This window comes from Rhineura floridana, chromosome 3 (genome assembly GCF_030035675.1).
Source record: "Rhineura floridana isolate rRhiFlo1 chromosome 3, rRhiFlo1.hap2, whole genome shotgun sequence".
NCBI lineage: Eukaryota > Metazoa > Chordata > Lepidosauria > Squamata > Rhineuridae > Rhineura > Rhineura floridana.
The window spans coordinates 147,127,620-147,147,378 of record NC_084482.1 but is presented as its reverse complement, the minus strand read 5'-3'; the positions used below and the strand labels follow the sequence as shown (position 1 = coordinate 147,147,378).

Genomic DNA, 19,759 nt, shown 5'->3' with positions numbered 1-19,759 from the left:
AATAACACTAAGTCCCTAACCTTTTTATGAAACCACCTTCTGGACCTATCAATCCTGTTGGGGTGAATAGCACCCCTCCAAACTCTCCTCTCGAGCATGTCCGACCACACAACGATGAGATCTGGATATGCGTGTGTGAGCCAAGTTAAATCATGAATGAACCTGAGCAGCAAATCCATATCTGGCCACTGGACAAAATCATTCTCACCCAATTGAACTAACAAGATGTGGGGCATATGAGCCAAAGTCATGATTCGGCATACCAAAAGCATAAATGCATCCCACAACATGGCCCTTTGTGCCTCCCAGCTAACTATAGCTCACACAGAAAGCTGCAGCTGCATCCCAGCAACAGAAGAGAAAGCCCACTGGCGGGCCCAAAATAGGACAGAATGGCCACACAGGCCGATCCCCACAGGGACTGAAAGGCTCTGGGCACCTAAGGGAAATGGAGAAACAAAAAGCTTTAGAATCAATACCGAACATACGACTGAAAAGCTGCAGACCGCCACTCGCCAACTGTCTGGATACTGTCAACGCCCATGCCCCTGAGGACCGCTGCCATGGCCGCCCCAATACGAAAAGAATGCAGCCCATAGACTCCAGGATCACGGCCACTGGCCAACAAGGCCTACCGAACAACGGCCAAAAACTGAAACTGAGTGAGGGCAGAGCCATCCACATGGACGAAGAGATAATGCTGGCCTAACAGAGAGGAATTGTCGGATTGCAGAAACCGAGCATAAATCAGTCACTGGGCAGCTGCATAGAGACACAGCACTTCCACAGCCCCTTTGGTCAACCCTTGAGACTCTTAAGGGGAACGTCTCAGAATCAGCACTTAACGTGCAATTGCTAGAGCATAAGGCTCAATAGGACACATCACGCTTTGAGGAAATCAATACTTCACTAGGGCGAAATGCACCATAAAACATCGTCAGAGCTACTGCGGCAAAAGGTGTGACTCAAGAGATGAGCATAAAGAATGAAAAAAGGCAAGATCTGGAGGAGGACATTGGGCGTGATTGGCCTTCTCTGGTCAGTGGGCTTGGGAGCAGAATGCAACCAACCCTCAAGAACCTTTCTGACCCTAAAATCTACAGAATGATCCTGCAATCCTCTTGCCTTGGAAATAAAGGCCAGTGTGGAGAGGTGTCCAGCGATAGTTGTGGCAGAAATATTTGCCCTTTTAAATATAACGTAAACAGCAGCAAATGAGATATAACAATTGGCCAAACAAGATGCAGAGCATTGTGGGCTCGAAACGCCTGGAATTTTTGAAAGGCACACTGATACACTCTCTGAGTGCTGGGAGCAAGGGCAGACGCTATTCCAAAGGCTCCACAGGGAAAGGAAAGTAACGCTGGCTCGTATGGCCTGAATACAATCTGAACGCATGCCCATGAGGGCAGCAGGTGCTGCCGCTCCAGTTTGAAAAGAATTGGGTTAGGGCAGATCTGTCGAGATGTATGAACAGGTAATGCTGGCTTGTATGACCAGAATGCATCCAGAACGCATGGTCACGAGGCCAGCGGCCGCAGCCACTCCTGTATGAAAGAAATATAACTCTTATACTCAGGGATCTCACCCACAGGCCCTCATGGCCCTAGGAACATAGCAAAAATTAAAATCTAGTCACTGCATAGCCATCGATGCATATGAAGAGATAGCGCTGGCCCGCTGGCCTGACAGAAGGAAAGCTCCTTTAGAGCAAAGCCAGACACCGAGTGGGCAATGGGTAGCCCTTCAGCTTCACCACCCAGCTACTACCCCCCCTGGTCCGTATTGAGCGTATGCACTGAAAACATCACAGAAATGTAAGCGCAGGGCTCAACATGATGTGACTTGCCTTGAAGCTAATACATTACCAGGGCAAAAGGCTCCCTAAAAACTGTTAAGGCCACTGCCTGGAATAACTTTCCCTCGTCAGGAGGGAAGCACGAAGTGCTAATTGAAGGCAGGAGCATCATGAGTACCTCAGGGGTGAATGGCCACATAGGACCAGGCGGCCTTAGGGTGGAATGTGACCAACCCTCTTTGATTTTCATAGTGGGCTCCTGAATGCACTTCGCCTGGAAATTAAAGGCCAGAGCAGAAAGGCAGCCAGATATATTTCCTAAAGTAACACCCTGTCCCCTTTAGGAGAGCATGAACTGCAAAGGTGTGAAACTGGTATCGGCCACGCCCGAGGTAGAGCACAGGAAGAAGGCATCAGCAGTGTTGTTCTGCAAACCCGAAACATGCCGAGTGATGAACACAGTATTAAAACGTTCATTGCAGAGCAAACACAAGCTCAAGGCACATCACTCCAGAGTTGGAGTTCTAGGGATTTACCACAAAACCATAGCCGGATGCCTCCCCAAAAACGTATTGTGTGGTTCCGAAAGGCAGAAGGCCAGATATGTATCAGAAGCACTATTGGAAAAGAGCCAGAGAAAAGAAAAAATTAGAGTGAGCCCCATGTCCCTCAAGGCAGCTGGCCATTGCTCAGCACACCCAAGGTTCCTGAAATAGACCAAATCCCAACCACCAGCTGCATCAGAGCTTACCTACAGTTCTGCCTCGAGAAGCAAATCCTCTTCTTTAAAAAGAGCGGCTGTTGAAGTTCTTCAAAAAAGGTCAGCCACATGGGGTAATTCACCCTCATCCTGTCTGTGACCCTGCTGAAATGAAAAACGTGAGCACACCCCTTGCATGACATCACCATGGCACTGAAGGAATGCTCTGCCAGAAGAGACGACCTGGAGGTAAAAACTAAATGACCAACCAGCTCCTGAAAAAGAATGGGAGTGAGTATAGGACCAATGACATGATGCACTGGATCGGCCTTAGATCATGGCAATATGAAATTCTCTAAATATGGATTGGGAGTAGCATCATGGAAGCATATTACTTTTGAAAGAGTGCTTATGCGCAGTGGTTCCATCCGGCCACCAATTGCCTAGGCTATACTGGCCCTGAAAGAGTTCATTTTGGATAAGACAAATGGGCTAAATGTTCAGTTACTCACTCATCCGTCTGGCATCACATATACAATCCAAGAGAAGTGGTCAGGATCTAAATGCCAGCCTGGTCAGGAGCTAAATGCACGCATAGCCTATGCAGGCTTCCCACTGAAGGTTCTCCTTCAAATAATATAAACAAGTTCTGCCAGCCAGAGGTGTGAATATGAATTTGACAGGCAGCAATCGCCTATTGTGTTTGAAACTGTTGTAAAATAGACATAGATCCAACGAGTACCTGTGTATTATGGAACATGCAGAGTACAATTGATATTTCTTATAAATTTAAATCCATTTAAACCAGCCCTATAAAAGCTTTATAGTATAGATTTACCAAACTCTGGATCAGCCCTTGAGGCAAGGACCAGCAAGCTGTCACTTTCAAAATGCACACATTTTATTTTTCATTTAGGTATTTCAGGGGTGAAACACAGCATTTGAAACTGCAGGCAACAGGATGCCTTAAACAACCAAGCATATCAAAATAATGTAGAAACTTGTACTACTCCCAAATATAAAGAACTGTTTTCATAATCTTATTAACTACTAATGATCCCTAATTAGAAATAGAATTAACCTAACCATAACCAGCCAGGATTCAGATCCATCGAGCTTAAGATATCTCATATTTTTAATCATTTGCATAAAATGTCTTGGCTCTCATAATGGAATCCACACAATGAGTTTTATCTAGCTGAAGAGCATTCCATTTGAACTTACATGGCAACCATTACCTTCCTATAAATCACACTCAATTAGATGATTTAAATCCTTTAGGAATTCTGAATGGCAGGATTTATTTATTTTTTTGCATTAAAGCACCTCTAAAGAGGATGTTGTATAGGCATATATCATTTCCTCGATACATGATAGATGTGGCAGTAAAATTACGAAGCTGACACATCTGAAGCAGCATCCGAAAATTAAATAAAGAATATAAGAGAATCGAAAATAAATCTGTTTCTCGAAACCTCCTGAGTCAAAGGTTGACTAATTAGTTTAATTGATATGATGGAAGAAACAATATCACATTAAAAGGCACGAGAATCATAACTAGTATGCCCATGAATAATAACAATTTTTATTTATTTATTTTTGGAAATTGTTGAGGATGATAATACCATAATACCATAAGAGCATGAGACTCTCAGTGGGTTACTATAAATGGGGCAGTATAGAAATACAATAAATAAAGAAATAAACTCAGTCTATACCAATTCATATTATTTGAACATTAAAATACAGCACACTGTGGTAAATTACTTCCACTCCACACGTACAAATATGTTTAATATGTGTATTATATAAATTGCATATACGATTAATGTATGATTAATACTCCAAATTTATATAAATCTCATTCTATTTTTTTATTGATGAGGGATTTGTGCAACCTTTAGATATCCGTATATATACAAATATATCAATATTAATTAGTCAATCAAATTAATTATTATTATTATTAATAAATATATATATAAATATATTTCTTTTATAACAAAATTAATAAGGCAATTCAATTAGACACCCCCCATCCAAACAACTCAACCCCCCCCAATTGGCTAAACAAGAAGGAAGCCGAAGGAACGACGAAGGGGGGTGGGCGAACTAAGGGAGGGTAATAAGACTCAACTACATGCAAACAATACGTGACACCCCAAGGGGGGGGGACAATGCAGCCGGCCGAGCCGAAGAGGGCCCAGCAAAGGCCAGTAACAACAAGGGGGGTGAACTGGCGCAAAGCACGCGCACAAGAAGACCCGCTCCAACATGGCTCCAGAAGGGCACAACGAGGCCTCAGAGACATAAATGGAGGGAGGACTGGCGCCAAAACGCACCAGCAAAAGGCCCACTCCTGCAAGACCCCAGAAGGCCAGCATGACACAGACCACCCGCAAGGTGCCGGCAGGACATCCCCCTTGGCCTGCCAAACAGCTGTGTGGAGAAAAACCACAATGTGGCCACGCGCCTTGTGAAGGCTGCAGCTGCTTCGTGCTCACGCGACCCAAGCCATGTGAGCCCAGGCAGGTCAAAGCTGAGAGATATCCGGCGAGGCGTGAAGCCACCGCGGAGCAGGGTGCACACGACTGGGGATGTTACTGCCACAAGGCAAAAATGCAGGTCCTCCAGGGAGAAGCAGGCTTATATACCCGCTGATCCCTGTCTCCTAATTGGCCCTAACAACAACACCTGACTCCCTTTTTTCTTCCCGAACCTTCCCGAGCCTTCTTCTCAATATGGGTGGCGGCAAACATGCCCCCTCAAAGCGGGAATGCCATTGTCATAAATTGATGGAGAATGAGCAGTAAAAAATGCAGAAGTTTTGGCCCAGCTCTAGTATACACCATGCAGTAATGGATTGCATTGACTATACGGAACAGTATACTTATCTCACTAAGTTATTTTATCCTTTATCAGGCTTTGTATATGTTTGTCCCTTACAGAAAGTAAGAGGGGTTTTTTTATTCTAGAAATTGCTGATATGCTTGTGAAATACATGTCTGTTCAGAATGTCTGTTCAGAATACGTGTCTGAGACCCATGGCTCTTGCTTCCAGGTAGGTGCACATAAGACTGCAGCCTTATCCTTTGTTTGCAAATAGTATGAATTATAATCCACTTTTGATTCAAAGTTGCAGTTGGATGCAAGGACTGACTCCTTATATTCTTGCTTGTGTTGCTTGTGATATGACATAGTTGCTGCTTGAATTTCACAGCATTTTCCTTAGTAACGTAATGCTTTCATCAGTGAAGATCAATGTATCTTCAACTGCACCACAGTAACTAATCATTTCTTCTTTCATTCCAATGCTAACGCCTTCTAATGTCTGACTGGCAGGATGATGAGGAGGGAATATGGGCCTAACCGGTTCCTATAAGCCAAAGTTCCAGTTTTGTTTTGAGGGGTGAGATACCATTTTTATTCTATATTTAGACACAATTTAATATTGTTTGAATTGTAAGCTACATTGACAGACCTATCTCATTAACATAACATAAATGTTTTGGTTTTTGCCTGGACTGAGAAGTTGACACTAGTTCTGAATAGTTGTGGATGAGCATAATTAACTATGACAATTCTAACTTGTAATGTTATGTTGTCATGTTATTCAAGATAAATTTATGATATTTTTCTTCATATTTGTTTACTTCATTTATTGCACCTATCACCTTTTTTGCCTTCAGTCAGATTACACCACTTCCGATAGTATGCAAATTGTATACTGGTGTCTTATTTGTTTATTTTGATGTAGCTTACTTCTGGCTATCTCATTGGCAAATAATAATGCATAAAGAAATTATGTTTAAAAATATGAAGTTTCTTGAAGGAAAAACTGCCATAGCAGTTCTGTAATGTTCTAATGTCAACGAGGTAGGTTGAACTTTATAAGGAGGAAAAAAATTACTTTGTTATCTATTCAATATATGATTGTCATTGTAGGCTTGTGAAGATGCAAACTCTGCATTCTATGAGGAGTACTCAGAGAAGCTCCCCCCCCCAATTTCCCCATGCAAATTGCCCTGCACACTCAGTCTCCAACCATCCCTGTGGTGAGTGGAGAAGATCTGCAGGGGGTTTCTACTTGAGTTCTCTTGAATGTGAGCAGAATCCTTTGTGTGATTGGGGTCCCTGATAAAGTAGGATCTCTGCTCTACTCATGCTCAAGCAAATGCGAGTAGAAACCTCCTGCTGACTATCCCCACTCAACAGGGGGATGATTGGGGTCTTGAGTGCACAGGGAAATGTGCATGGGGACATTGGGGTGGGATTTCTGCGCTCCCTTCCTTGGACGCAAAGTAAAGGTCCTTTTACTCAGATGCTTTATGAATACATGGAGGTAGTGGAACAATGGTACTTATGGACAGTTCTCCCTTGTGACTGGGAAATCTGTTTTGGTGTGTGGTTGAGCATGGAGGTCGGCAGAGACTGGCAAGTTTTGGCTGGCCTTGCTGTAGTCTCCAGCCCCACCACTCTTCTTCCAGCATGCCTTTCCCTTAGGCTTGGATGTAACTGCTTCGGACGGAAGGGCCAATTGGGACAGGAGCCTTGAGAGTCTTCAAGTAGTGGATTCTAAGCCCCCCAAGCCTTTTCTGTAGCTTGTCTGCCACTGAATAGCAAAGGGATGGTTGCCACTTTGTCTCTGTGTTGCCAAACAACCCTAGCCTTGCCCTCTACTTTGGAGCTAGGATGGTGCCAAGGATTTCCATGAAACTGCTAGGATACTCCCTGCCCACCTTACCCTTTAAATGTGGGAGGTAGGCTGGTTGTTCATCACACTCACCATAGCTTGAGTGGCAAGGGGAATTGTTGAGATCTAAAGGTTGGACATGCTCAATCCCTCCCCCTTCCATATATTTATATAGTGTCTGAATAGGGCCTGCACTGTATCTAGGATAAAATACCATATTCTTCATCTGGGTGCAGAAAGTGTAGGCAAGCAATGGGGGACACTCTGTTTGGGCTGGAACTCCCCGTCATGGTCTCAGGTGTAGAGTGCAACTGTGGTGCCATGGCAACCTGAAATAAATACTTGTAGCAATCTGGATAGGCCCTTTGTTGTAGTTACAGCAGGAGCAAGTCAGTGGGCATATTCAAGGTTACTGATCCTTTTGCCCTTGTTCAGTTCAAAATATGGGTCTGGTTAAACATTAGTTGCAAATAAGGCCGTATATGTGTTGACTAGAAGTTGTTGACTTAGTAACATCTATAATTACTGGGCTTTATTTTCAAAGTGGCATATATTCATAAATTAGGGGATCATTATGAACATATGGTGTAGCTGTCAATGCTAGAACAAAGTCTGAATCTATATAGTTATACAGATGTAAATGAAAACTGTGTATTCTATGAGATATAAGATATGCTAATAAATTCCACACAAAGAGGAAAAGGGACTATCCAGTAGAGGAAAGTGGACAATCCAGTATAGAGTTAAGTGTGTGTGTCACTGGAATTAAAAAGAGTTATATGCTTGATTAACTGTCTGCTGGAAAATGCCCAGACTACATGTGGTAGCAAAGTTTACCAGCACTTAAATTATGATACAATATCTCCTGCTAATCCTGATTTTTCTCTCATCTACTGTTGAGAAGTATTTTGGAAAAAAATCTTGCTTTGTTAATGTGATCTTCCAGTAAATTGCTGCTTGTTTTTATACAATACTATGTGTAATTATAATGCTTTCCTTGCTAAGAATTTATGCTACTGCAATAAGCATTCCTTTTATTGCTTTCAAGCAACACAGTTCTCCACTGTCAGATTTTATATCTCGTATCCTGTATGTGTGTACACACATATGCATACACACACAGAATAGAAATTTGCTTACTATGCATGCGCAAAGGTATTTAGGTAAAACAGCCAATAGGCTTCCATTCCTTTGGTTGCCAGTGTAATTTACACCATATTGTTTTATTCCAGAATCTTGTTAAATCTATTTTCTGTTGTGCCAACATGAGGCTGCTATGAATCCAGAACTAGAAGCATCAGCTTTCATTTCCCCAGATTCTCCTGAAATATAGATTTAGATTTATCCTATCTTTGGCCTTAGTTTCGGTGCTCTTGAGCCAGAGGGATATGATTGCACTAAAATATAAGCAGAAAATTAAGATCCAAAGGCCTGGGTTAATAAGAATGTTTTTGCCGGAGACCTAAAACAGATAGTGATTGTGCCAGGCATGTCTTTCGAGAGCATCTCATAAATGGGGAGCCACCATTGAGAAGGCCCATTCTTGTGTTGCTACCCTCCACACCTTCCTTGGAGAAGGCACATAGAGAAGGGCCTCAGATGATGAACCTAGGGTCTGAGTTGGTTCATGTGGGGAGAGGTGGTCCTTGAGGTATTGGTGTCCTGAGCCACATTAGGCTTTTTAGGTCAAAACCAGCTCTTTGAATTTATCTTGCAGAAAGCTCTCAGGAGAAGTTTTAAGGACAGTTTGTGGCTTCTTTGAATGAAACTTCTAAAAATTTAACTCTGGAAATAACATAGTTGTGAGTCCAGAATGTCTGTGTGTTCCCTTCTGGATCACATCCTGTATCTTGTATTAAATTGAACAGATGGTTTCAGCTTCTACAATGTAAAGTCTCTCAAGGGACTCATGAATATATTGGACATGATCTTCAGCAGACTTCTCCAATCCAGTGAAAAGAACAAGACTCCAAGAAACCAAATGTGTCTTGTGTATAATTAAATTCAGTTCATATTATATGAGTGACAGACCTTTTTTATATTACTAGAGGGACACATTTACATTTTAAAAAATAATGAAAATGAGAGAGAAACAATAGATGTTCACAAAAGTCTGTTTGTCTCTTATTAAATTAAAACACAGGAAAATTAATTCTAGAATACAATAATTTAGCATGACAAATATTCATACCCCAGATTCATTTATCTCCTCTGTCCTCATTATACTTTCTTTCTGGCCAAAACTTATGCTTATACCAATGCAGTAAATTTTATATTAATGAATACGCCATTACATTTGCTGGCACATTCATTTTGAATTCAGAACATTTGAATTGTATCACTGTCATCTTCCTTCGATCAAGAGGTGAATCATAAAGCAAGAAAGATTTAATTAATCAGTATGCTATTGATATTAAACTTGTATTGGGCCCTGGGCTCCTTTGGGAGAAAGGCCGAGATATAAATTTAATTAAATAAATAAAAATACTGGGAGGAAGGGCGGGATATAACAACAACAACAACAACAATAATAATTTTCTTATAAAAGTAACAGTAATTGAGGATTTCCACAGGCTCTGGCTGAATCCATCTTGTCCTTCAGAAGCAGAAAATTCACAATATGTGTAAGTGAACTCCTTACATTATAGGGTTGCCAGGTTCAGGGCCTGAGCCTGTATCTTTGGGAGAAGAGAAAGTCAGCCAAGTGCAGGTGTTCTTGCAACCCTGTAATGGGAAAAACCACGAGGTGGAATTCTCCCTTTCCCCTGCACAACTTTTAAAGATACAGGAGACCTCTTGGAGGCAGGGCCTGGCAACCAAGAGGTCTTCTGTATCTTTACAAGTTGTGCAGGGGGAAGGGAGAATTCCACCTTGTGGTTTTTCCAATGACAGTGTTGCAAGAACACCTGCACTTGGCTGACTTTCTCTTCTAAAGATACAGGATCAGTCTCAGGCCCTGAGCCTGACAACCCTATTACATTACAATACTCCATTAGCTTCTTGCTTGTCAACATGATGGGATGCTCAGTCATTTTCAGCAATTTATCCTCCTTGGAAATTAAGAAATCATAGCTAAAAAGTGGAGCCCTGGGTAGGAAATATTTATCTAGCTTGCTTCTGGCACAAAGGATTTAAGTGCCCTTAGGCCAGGCCAGTCACCAGAAGGCCATTGTAGGAAGAAAGGAACCTAGTGTCGTGGAGGTGTTACATGGGAGCACTCAAGAGTAAAGATGGATGCCCCTGAAGGCTGCAATTCTAAATGCACTTACTAAGCCTCATAGAACTCAGTAGGACTTACTTCTCAGTAGATATAGCTTGGATTATGCTGTTGGTAAACCTTGACTAGGGATCCTCTGCAAAGACAATATTGAAGCAGGGTTGGCAACCCCCTGCCTGAAATGCCCTGCCCCTTACCTTTTAACATGGCTGCTCCAAATTTCTTCACAGATTTGATCCTTCACTTCACAAAGACGTCTGAGAAATGAGTAAAAGTCAGAAGATACTCAACCCTTTCCTGCTTACTCTGCGGGCTGCTATAAACTCACTTTGACAGCATTAATTGACAGAGAAAAAACACACATGATTTGGTCCACCTTCACAGGCAGCAGCTTGGGAATAACAGTTGCAGCCACACTTCCCAGTACATTAATTCCCTTGTACCACTACTAAGCAAGAAACAAACCATCATGTCAACAACAAAGTGCATCATCAGTGGCTTAGGGGGGTTGAGCTGAGTTCATGGAACCACTGTTGTTGCTTCTGTGGATGTAAGGGAGTGAGGTTAAAGGTAAATGAAATGCAAATAGAAAAAGAAAAAGGAAAGACAGTGATGATTTCCTAAATGCAATACCATACCAACCACAACAAGATTCCTATGAGTAAGGCAGAAAACTCAGCATCCCACAACCAGTCAGGATTCTTATCCAAAAACCAAAACTAAAAAAATCCTGGCAGCCAGTCAGCCAAGGTCACAGAAATCCCCATGCAGCACAACCTGACCCAGAGGCTGAAGTTAGTGCAGAATGCTATGGCATGATTGCTGACATGAGTGAGACCATATCAGCACATAATACCTCTGCTCTGAAATCAGCACTGGTTGCTGATTTGCTACCAGGCCAAGTTCAAGGTGTGCTTTCCATGTTACAGGTGCCACATAGTACTTGTTCTGCTCTTGCAAGAAATTGACCTTTAGTGTGGCAGCACCTACACTTTGGAACTCCCTGCCTTCATTGTACTCTTTTTGGCACCTGCTAAAACATTTTTGTTTAGGCAAGTCTACCCAGGCATGTAGAAGCTATTATGTTTTTTATCTGTTTTTAAATCATTGTTGGTTTTATCATTTTGAATCTTTTTAAATACCTGTTTTTAACTGTTTTTGCCAATAATTTCATTCTTTGAATTCTTTCTGTAAACCGCTTTGAGGGTTTTTTTTACAATAAAGTGGTATATAAATGTTGTAAATAAAATATATAAATAAAGTTTAGAGTCAGTGTGGCCCTTGGGTCTCTTTCCTGCTTTATACTGACTCAGGCCATTTAGTACCATCTAGCTCAGTACTGATGATATGGAGTAGCATTGGCTCCCCAGATTTCCAGGCAATAGTCTTTTCCAGAAATTGAATTTTGGACCTTTGCATGCAAAGCATATGCCCTACCACTGAGCTACAGCCCTTCCCCTGATTTAAAAAAGTATCTTTTAAAATTGTTCTTTTCAATTCACTAATGAATGCACATCATACCTAGGGCAGATACACCCCATTCATTTAAAGCACATTGAACACACTTTTGAAGCACATGAATCACACCACAGAATCATGGAAACTGCAGTTTGTTAAGGGTGGTGGGAACTATAACTGTGAGGGGGAAGCTACACTTCCCAGGATTCTTTAGGGGAGTCGTGTGCTTTAAATGAAGAAATATTTATATAAGCATGACTGTCAAAGATGTTTCTTATTTACACAACCTGTAAAGATTTATGCAGTGTGATCTTATGTTTGTTTATTCAGAAGAAGTCCCAATGTATTGAATGGAGCTTATTCAAACCAGGAAGCATGCACAGAACTGCAATCTCAAGTGATAAGAAACTTCACTCACCCATCCCAAAATTCAGAATCATGCCACTTTAAGCTGTTTTGCAACTGTGTATACTTGTTTTTATGGTTATTGGATTTTGAAGGGATTTATTTCTTGTTGTGAGCTGCCTTGGTTTCCAGTCACCAACCCTACCTCACAGGGTTGTTGGGAAGACTACACACACACACGCACACACACACACACACACACACACACACACACACACACACACACACACACACAGTTGATGTAGAAATACATACAACCCATATAACAGTTTATTGTCAAAACCAGTTGGTCATTGCAAACATTGTTTTTAAAAAATAAAATCAGTATTAATTTCCTGCCAAATAAAAGCAGTGATACCTATGTAAGCCCTGCCTAATTGCTTTAAGATTGGAGGGGTAGAGACAGATTTAAAGCACAAAGACAATTCTTTGCTATGTTCATTCAAAAGTCCCATTAATTTACGGCACAATCCTAACCATGAAAGTTTTGAAAACCCAGCCCAGGAAAATTTAAACTTGTTTGACTTCTGCACACAAGAAATAAAAAGACTGAAAACTATATACTTACTCAATGTATGAAACAACTGTTTTCAGACCTCGCAATGTGGTGTTGGTACTGCCTGGAGGTCAACACTTATTGGCTAGAAACCTGAAAGGACGGGGTTACAGTAGCCAGCTACAAGCTCGTTTAACAGATGTTGCGGTGCGGGGCTGGTGTTTTGGTGTATCTCTCGAGAACCTAGAAACTTTTTTTTAATGAAAGCTGAGAGTTCAGAAATTAAAGTGCCTTACCCAGATACCCGGAGGAGACCCCAAAAATCCGGAGTCTCCAGGTGAAAACTGGACACCTGGTAACTCTACATTAGCCAAAATTCAGAAAGGCATGGCACCACCTGGAAGATCTTGATTATGCAGTTTTATATGATAATTCTCCATTTCACACTTCAGTTCTGCAATTTAGATCAGTCCTCAAACACTTTCAGTCATTCATTTCATTCTGTTCTGTCTTTGAGCCCTTTACAAGATTCAAAAAGTCAATATGCTCAGACTTCCGAATGTGCCTCTGCACATAGCACCAGTAGTTAAAAATCAGTAATGGCTGCCACTTGGAAGCAAATAGTAAGAATGGGCCCTACATTTCAGGCTCATTTTATATGCAGTGCTAAACCATAAGTTGAAGTTAGATGAACAAGCCTTGTATTCACACTATGCCACCTCTCCTTTCCTCATGCCAAACCATAGTTTATTCAAATGAACAACCTATGGCTTGTATGAACCATAGTTTGCCTGGTTCAGATGAAATTACAAACTATGATTTGCCAAGAACCAGAAACTAAGGGAGAAGCATCCCTTTCCACTTCTGAGCTAATCAGAGTTCCCAATTATACCCACATTCAGAGAACTCTGTTTTGTTTGTTATATATACTAAAGTTTGTTAACAAGGTAGGATTATAAACCATGGATAGATCCTGGCTTTTTTGAAGAAACCATTGTTTAAACAAACCAGAGTTCCCCTGAGTTTGGACACAATAAGGAACTCTGGTTAGTTTAAAACAGTAGTGTGCAAGCCTGAAACTTGCTGCTGCTTGTGCATGTAATGCTAAACCATAGTTTACATTACATATGAATGTTAGGTTTGGAAGGCAGGTTTTATCCTATCACAACAGTATTGCCAGGTGCATCATGGCACATCATATTACTGAATGGCAACAATTTATGTATATAAGAGAAATTTGTTCACAATGAGACACCCTTTAGGATGGGGATAAATCTACTTCCCATCGCTGGTGGCTCCAGTAATTAAGAAACAATTCTGTTCTTATTTGCCTAGCCTTGCCTTTTATTTGAATTGCCCTATCTTGGATTTTGTTGGAAATTGGTGTTTATTAATAGATAGATTCTGTGCATTTTTCTTTGGCCTAGTGCTCATTTAATTTATTGTTAATACTCAGATTCTAAATTCATTTATGAAAGTAAATCTGATGAAAATTAATGTGCCTTCCATAAACAGCATTGTAGCATCCATCATATGCACAATCTGGACAGCAGGCTCTGATCAACAGTGTCATCGCTGACATTGTTTAGTGTTAAATTCCAGAAGTCTTGTGACACTTTAAAAACTAACGAAGTGGCACAAACTTTTTGCATACACTAAAGTAACTCCATTGACTATATAATTGACTTTGGCTATTGACTATATGGATATGTAATGTATGTGAAATGCTTTGAACAGGGGGAAAGGGTTGTTATTTTAGGAGCATGCATTTTTACAAATCATAAAATAGTCTTCTGATTATCCTTAATATTTCTCCTCTTATAAGATCCAGTCTTTCTGTCTATTTGCAGGTTAGGGGAAGCAATTTGCAAATATAAGTCCCAAGTTTTCAATATATATTATTTTACCAGGCCTGTTTTATTTCATTGTTTTGATATGTAACTAGGTGCAATAGCAGCATTGGTGCACCTGCAGGAATGTCTCAGGATGTGGTGAAATGAACTGCTGCTTTTCTTCTTTCATTTACCTTGAACTCTGACATGATTGCATGTTTGAGGAAAATACTCTGTACAAATCCCTGCTATGAAGATCTTTGTGATTGCACAGGGTGTTTGCCATTTACCATATATTTATTTATTTATTTATTTAATTTAATTTAATTTATATACCGCCCTAAGCCCAAAGGCTCTCTGGGCGGTGTACAAAAAGATAAAAAGCAAGCAATATATAAATACAATAAATACAATAAATCAAGAAAACAAAACAAACAAACAATAAAAGAACCAAACAACATCCAAAAATACAAATAATGATGAAAATACCATTAAAACACACTTTAAAATGCCTGGGAGTATAAAAAGGTTTTCACCTGGCGCCGAAAAGATAGTAGCGTCGGCGCCAGGTGCACCTCATCGGGTGGGCTGTTCCACAGTTCGGGGGCCACCACAGAAAAGGCCCTGGTTCTAGTCACCACCCTCCGAGCTTCTCGATGGGATGGCACTCGGAGGAGGGCCTTAGATGTTGAGCGCAGTGTCCGGGTAGGTTCATATTGGGAGAGGCGGTCCACCAGGTATTGCGGTCCCATGCCGTGTAGGGCTTTATAGGTCAAAACCAGCACTTTGAATCTAGCCCGGAAACAAACAGGAAGCCAGTGCAGACGGGCCAGAACAGGTGTTATATGAGCGGAACTTCTGGTCCGCGTCAGCAATCTGGCCGCTGCATTCTGGACTAGTTGTAGTTTCCGAACAGTCTTCAAGGGCAGCCCAACGTAGAGCGCATTGCAGTAGTCCAACCTAGAAGTTACCAGAGCGTGAACAACTGAGGCGAGGTCGTCACTGTCCAGATAGGGACATAGCTGGGCTACCAGGCGAAGATGGTAGAAAGCATTCCGTGCCACCGAGGCCACCTGGGCCTCAAGTGACAAGGAAGGATCAAAAAGAACCCCCAAGCTACGCACCTGTTCCTTCAAGGGGAGTGTAACCCCATCAAGAACAGGATGAACATCCTCCATCTGGGCAGAGAAGGCACTCACCAACAGCGTCTCGGTCTTGTCTGGATTGAGCTTCAGTCTGTTAGCTCCCATCCAGTCCATTATCCGGCCAGGCAGCGGTTTAGCACGTTAACAGCCTCACCGGAAGAGGATGAAAAGGAGAAATAGAGCTGCATGTCATCAGCGTACTGATGGCAACGCACCCCAAAACTCCTGATGACCGCACCCAGCGGCTTCATGTAGTTGTTGAAAAGCATGGGGGACAGTACCGATCCCTGCGGGACTCCACAATGGAGAGTCCAGGGCATCGAGCAATGTTCCCCAAGCACTACCTTCTGGTGGCGACCCACCAAGTAGGAGCGGAGCCACTGCCAAGCAGTACCCCCAACTCCCAACTCCGTGAGTCTTCCCAGAAGGATACCATGGTCGATGGTATCAAAAGCAGCTGAGAGATCAAGGAGAATCAACAGAGTCACACTCCCCCTGTCCCTCTCCCGACAAAGGTCATCATACAGGGCGACCAAGGCTGTTTCGGTGCCAAAACCGGGCCTGAAACCGGATTGAAATGGATCAAGATAATCAGTGTCATCCAAGAGCCCCTGGAGCTGGCCGGCAACCACCCGTTCTAGCACCTTGCCCAGGAACGGAACATTCGCCACAGGTCTATAATTGTTCAGGTTATCTGGGTCCAAAGAGGGTTTCTTCAGGAGCGGTCTCACAACCGCCTCTTTTAGGCAGTCAGGGACCACTCCCTCTCTCAGAGAGGCATTTATTATCTCCTTGGCCCAGCCAGCGGTTCCGGTCCTGCCAGCTTTCACCAGCCAAGAGGGGCAAGGGTCCAGCACAGATGTGGTCGCCCGCACCAGTCCAAGGATCTTGTCAACATCCTCAAGCTGTACAGACTGAAACTCATCCAATAAACAAGGACAAGACCGTGTTCTGGATGCTTCATTAGATCCCACTGCCATAATATTGGAGTCTAAGTCCCGGCGAATGCATGCGATCTTATCCTGGAAGTGCCTCGCGAACTCATCACAGCGGGCTACAGATGAATCTATGATGTCCTGAGGGCCAGAATGTAAAAGCCCTCGTACAATTTTAAAGAGCTCCGCCGGGCGGGAGAGAGATGCCTTAATGGTGGCAGCAAAATATCTCTTTTTTGCTACCCTCACCGCTACTATATACCGCTTAGAAGAGGCACTTACCAAGGCATAATTGCATTCGTCGGGAGTTCGCCTCCATCTGCACTCAAGCCTCCTCCTCTCTTGCTTCATCGCTCTCAGCTCCGAGGTATACCATGGAGCTGTATGAGCTCTACATAGGAGGGGGCTCATGGGAGCGATCGTGTCAACCGCCCGGGTCATCTCCGTATTCCACAATCCAACCAGGGCTTCGACAGGAGCGCCAGTCTTTTCAGTCGGGAAATCCCCCAGAGCCCTTTGGAAACCCTCAGGATCCATTAGTCTCCGGGGGCGGACCAATTTAATAGGTCCCCCACCCTTGCAGAGGGAAAGGGTCGCTGTGAGCCTAAACTTCAGCAAGCGGTGATCTGTCCATGACAATGGGGTAGATGAAAAAACCCCAACCACCAGATCACCATCTCCATGTCCAGTGGCGAAGATCAAATCAAGAGTATGTCCCGACACATGTGTTGGGCCAGTAACAACCTGAGACAGCCCCATGGTTGTCATGGAGGCCATGAAGTCCTGAGCCGCCCCAGATAGAGCAGTCTCGGCATGGATGTTGAAGTCCCCCAGTACCAATAGTCTAGGGGACCGCAGCAATACCTCCGAGACTACCTCTGTCAGCTCAGTTAGGGAATTTGTTGGGCAGCAGGGTGGGCGGTACACCAACAAAATTCCCAGTCTGTCTCTCTGGCCCAGCACAAGGTGGAGACACTCCAAACCAGTCGACACCTGGACAGGGTGCTTGGTGAGTGAGAAAGAACTCCTACAGACCACAGCAACCCCACCTCCCCGTCCTTCGGTTCTACCATGATGCTGAACCGTATACCCAGGTGGGCAGAGCTGGGAAAGAGCAACTCCTCCCTGATCGCCCACCCAGGTCTCAGTTATGCACGCCAGGTCGGCCTCCTCCTCCACAATTAAATCATGAACAAGGGAGATCTTATGGTGAACCGACCTGGCGTTTAACAACAGCACATGGAGATCCGAAGGCTGACTGATAGGACAACCAGCAGTCCTGGGGATGTGAGGAGAACTGGAACAGGTCACAGACACTACTTGTCTGGGACGAGTTCCCCTTATCTGGCACGTTCTCCTCACAACGCCGTACCTCCCATTACCCGTCACTATGCTAATTGGGGCCCCCGAAAGTCTCCCCGGTTGATTGTTTGCTGCTGGCACAAATCTTTCTCGAGTTTTTCAAGATGATGAGTTTTTCTTTTGAAGCAGAGTCACTTTTTAAAAAATGGTGTTCTTGCACTCGGGTCCTGCTTGCGGGCTTCCCCCAGGCACCTGGTTGGCCACTGTGAGAACAGGATGCTGGACTAGATGGGCCACTGGCCTGATCCGGCAGGCTCTTCTTATGTTCTTATGTTCTTATGTGTGTAGACTACATTTTTAAGTCGGTATACTTCAGTAAGAATACATTTTAGAGGGCTTATATCAGTGTGGGCTCTTAAACACTGGGATACTGATTTTTCATCTGGAATAGTGATTTGAAACTTAATCCACTTGGGTTTTGTGTTCAAATTTAATAGTACTTCACACCCTTTCATTTATTATACATATAAACAGCCTGCTTTCCAATTCTGGATAGGAAATTAAATCAGGTTAGTTTTCTTTACTAAAAAGTTGAAGGAAAACGTTTTGGCTTTAATTTGGGGAGCAAGGGAAAAAGAGGTCTTTGATATTGGGGTCAATTTGGGAGATTTCCCCCCCCCCAAGGAGTTAGTAGGGTGGACTTACTATTTGTCCTGAATGCATGAAACAGTATTCTCTTCATGCCAATAATGTAGTTACTCTTGGCCATCAGTTTCCCACATAATTCCTTGGAGGCAATGTAGTTGAGGCAGACTGTCAGGTGTGGTTCTTCTGAATGCCCCAGAAGAAAGCTGTGTCCAGGATGTTATACGGAGGGAGTGGAATGGTGCTTGACTGTTGCTGGATGCCAGCGTACCTCCTTTGTTGTTAAACACCAGCAGAAAAATCCATCACTGCCCCACCACAGCATGGTAAGATTTTTATACTGTTGCAAGTTCAACAGCAGGGATCATTCAGTTTGTAACTTATGGGTTAATTCAGTTAGTGTTAAAGTCAACAAGCCAAGAGGGGGTGGGCTGCTATATTTTTATTTATTTATTTCTATTTATTTATTTAAAATATTTCTATCCCACCCTTTTACCCTATAATAGGGCACTCAGGGCAGCTTACAAAAATAAAATCAAACATGTACATAATAAAATGGTAAACAGTAAAATCACAAAAACATTAAAATAAATTAAAATACATAAAATACAATTAAAATACATAAAATACAACACATACATATACATATATATAGGTATGCTATATAGGGATTGCTAAGCATGATCTTCAGTGAAGTAGCATATCCTCTGATTTGCTGTGAAGTTCTGAGGGAGTTTACCTCTGTATGTTTGATTGTAAGAACATAAGAACATAAGAGCAGCCTGCTGGATCAGGCCAGTGGCCCATCTAGTCCAGCATCCTGTTCTCACAGTGGCCAACCAGGTGCCTGGGGGAAAATGTATCTCCCTGTTATCCGTTTTGGTTCTCTATATTTCTAAAGCAATTTGCAAGTTTTTTTAAAAAAAAATCATAATGAAACTTCTTTAGCATAAACACATTTCTGTAGGCAGTTATGACTAATGTACACATTTTTGCAAGCATTTTCTCCTATTTTAATGCATTTTTGTATGTTATTTTCACAAAGATACTCATTTTTGCACACACTTCCTCTTACATTTGCATTTTTGTAAACATTGGTTGGAGAACTGCATCACAAAACTCAGATAAGTACA

General features: G+C 42.6%; 1 protein-coding gene across 3 annotated transcripts in view; it reads left to right on the top strand.

The window, feature by feature from the left end:
* ERC2 (ELKS/RAB6-interacting/CAST family member 2) overlaps positions 1-19,759 on the top strand; it is an 872,358-nt gene that overhangs the window by 851,811 nt on the left and 788 nt on the right. For 2 of the 3 annotated variants that reach the window (XM_061622017.1, XM_061622019.1), the window contains one exon: positions 5,841-5,907. In XM_061622017.1, the coding sequence (XP_061478001.1) occupies positions 5,841-5,867 (27 nt within the window). In that variant the 3' untranslated portion in view covers positions 5,868-5,907. Of the gene's footprint in view, positions 1-5,840; positions 5,908-9,059; positions 9,139-19,759 lie in introns of those variants that run through there. The other variant, XM_061622018.1, reaches the window with a different exon arrangement.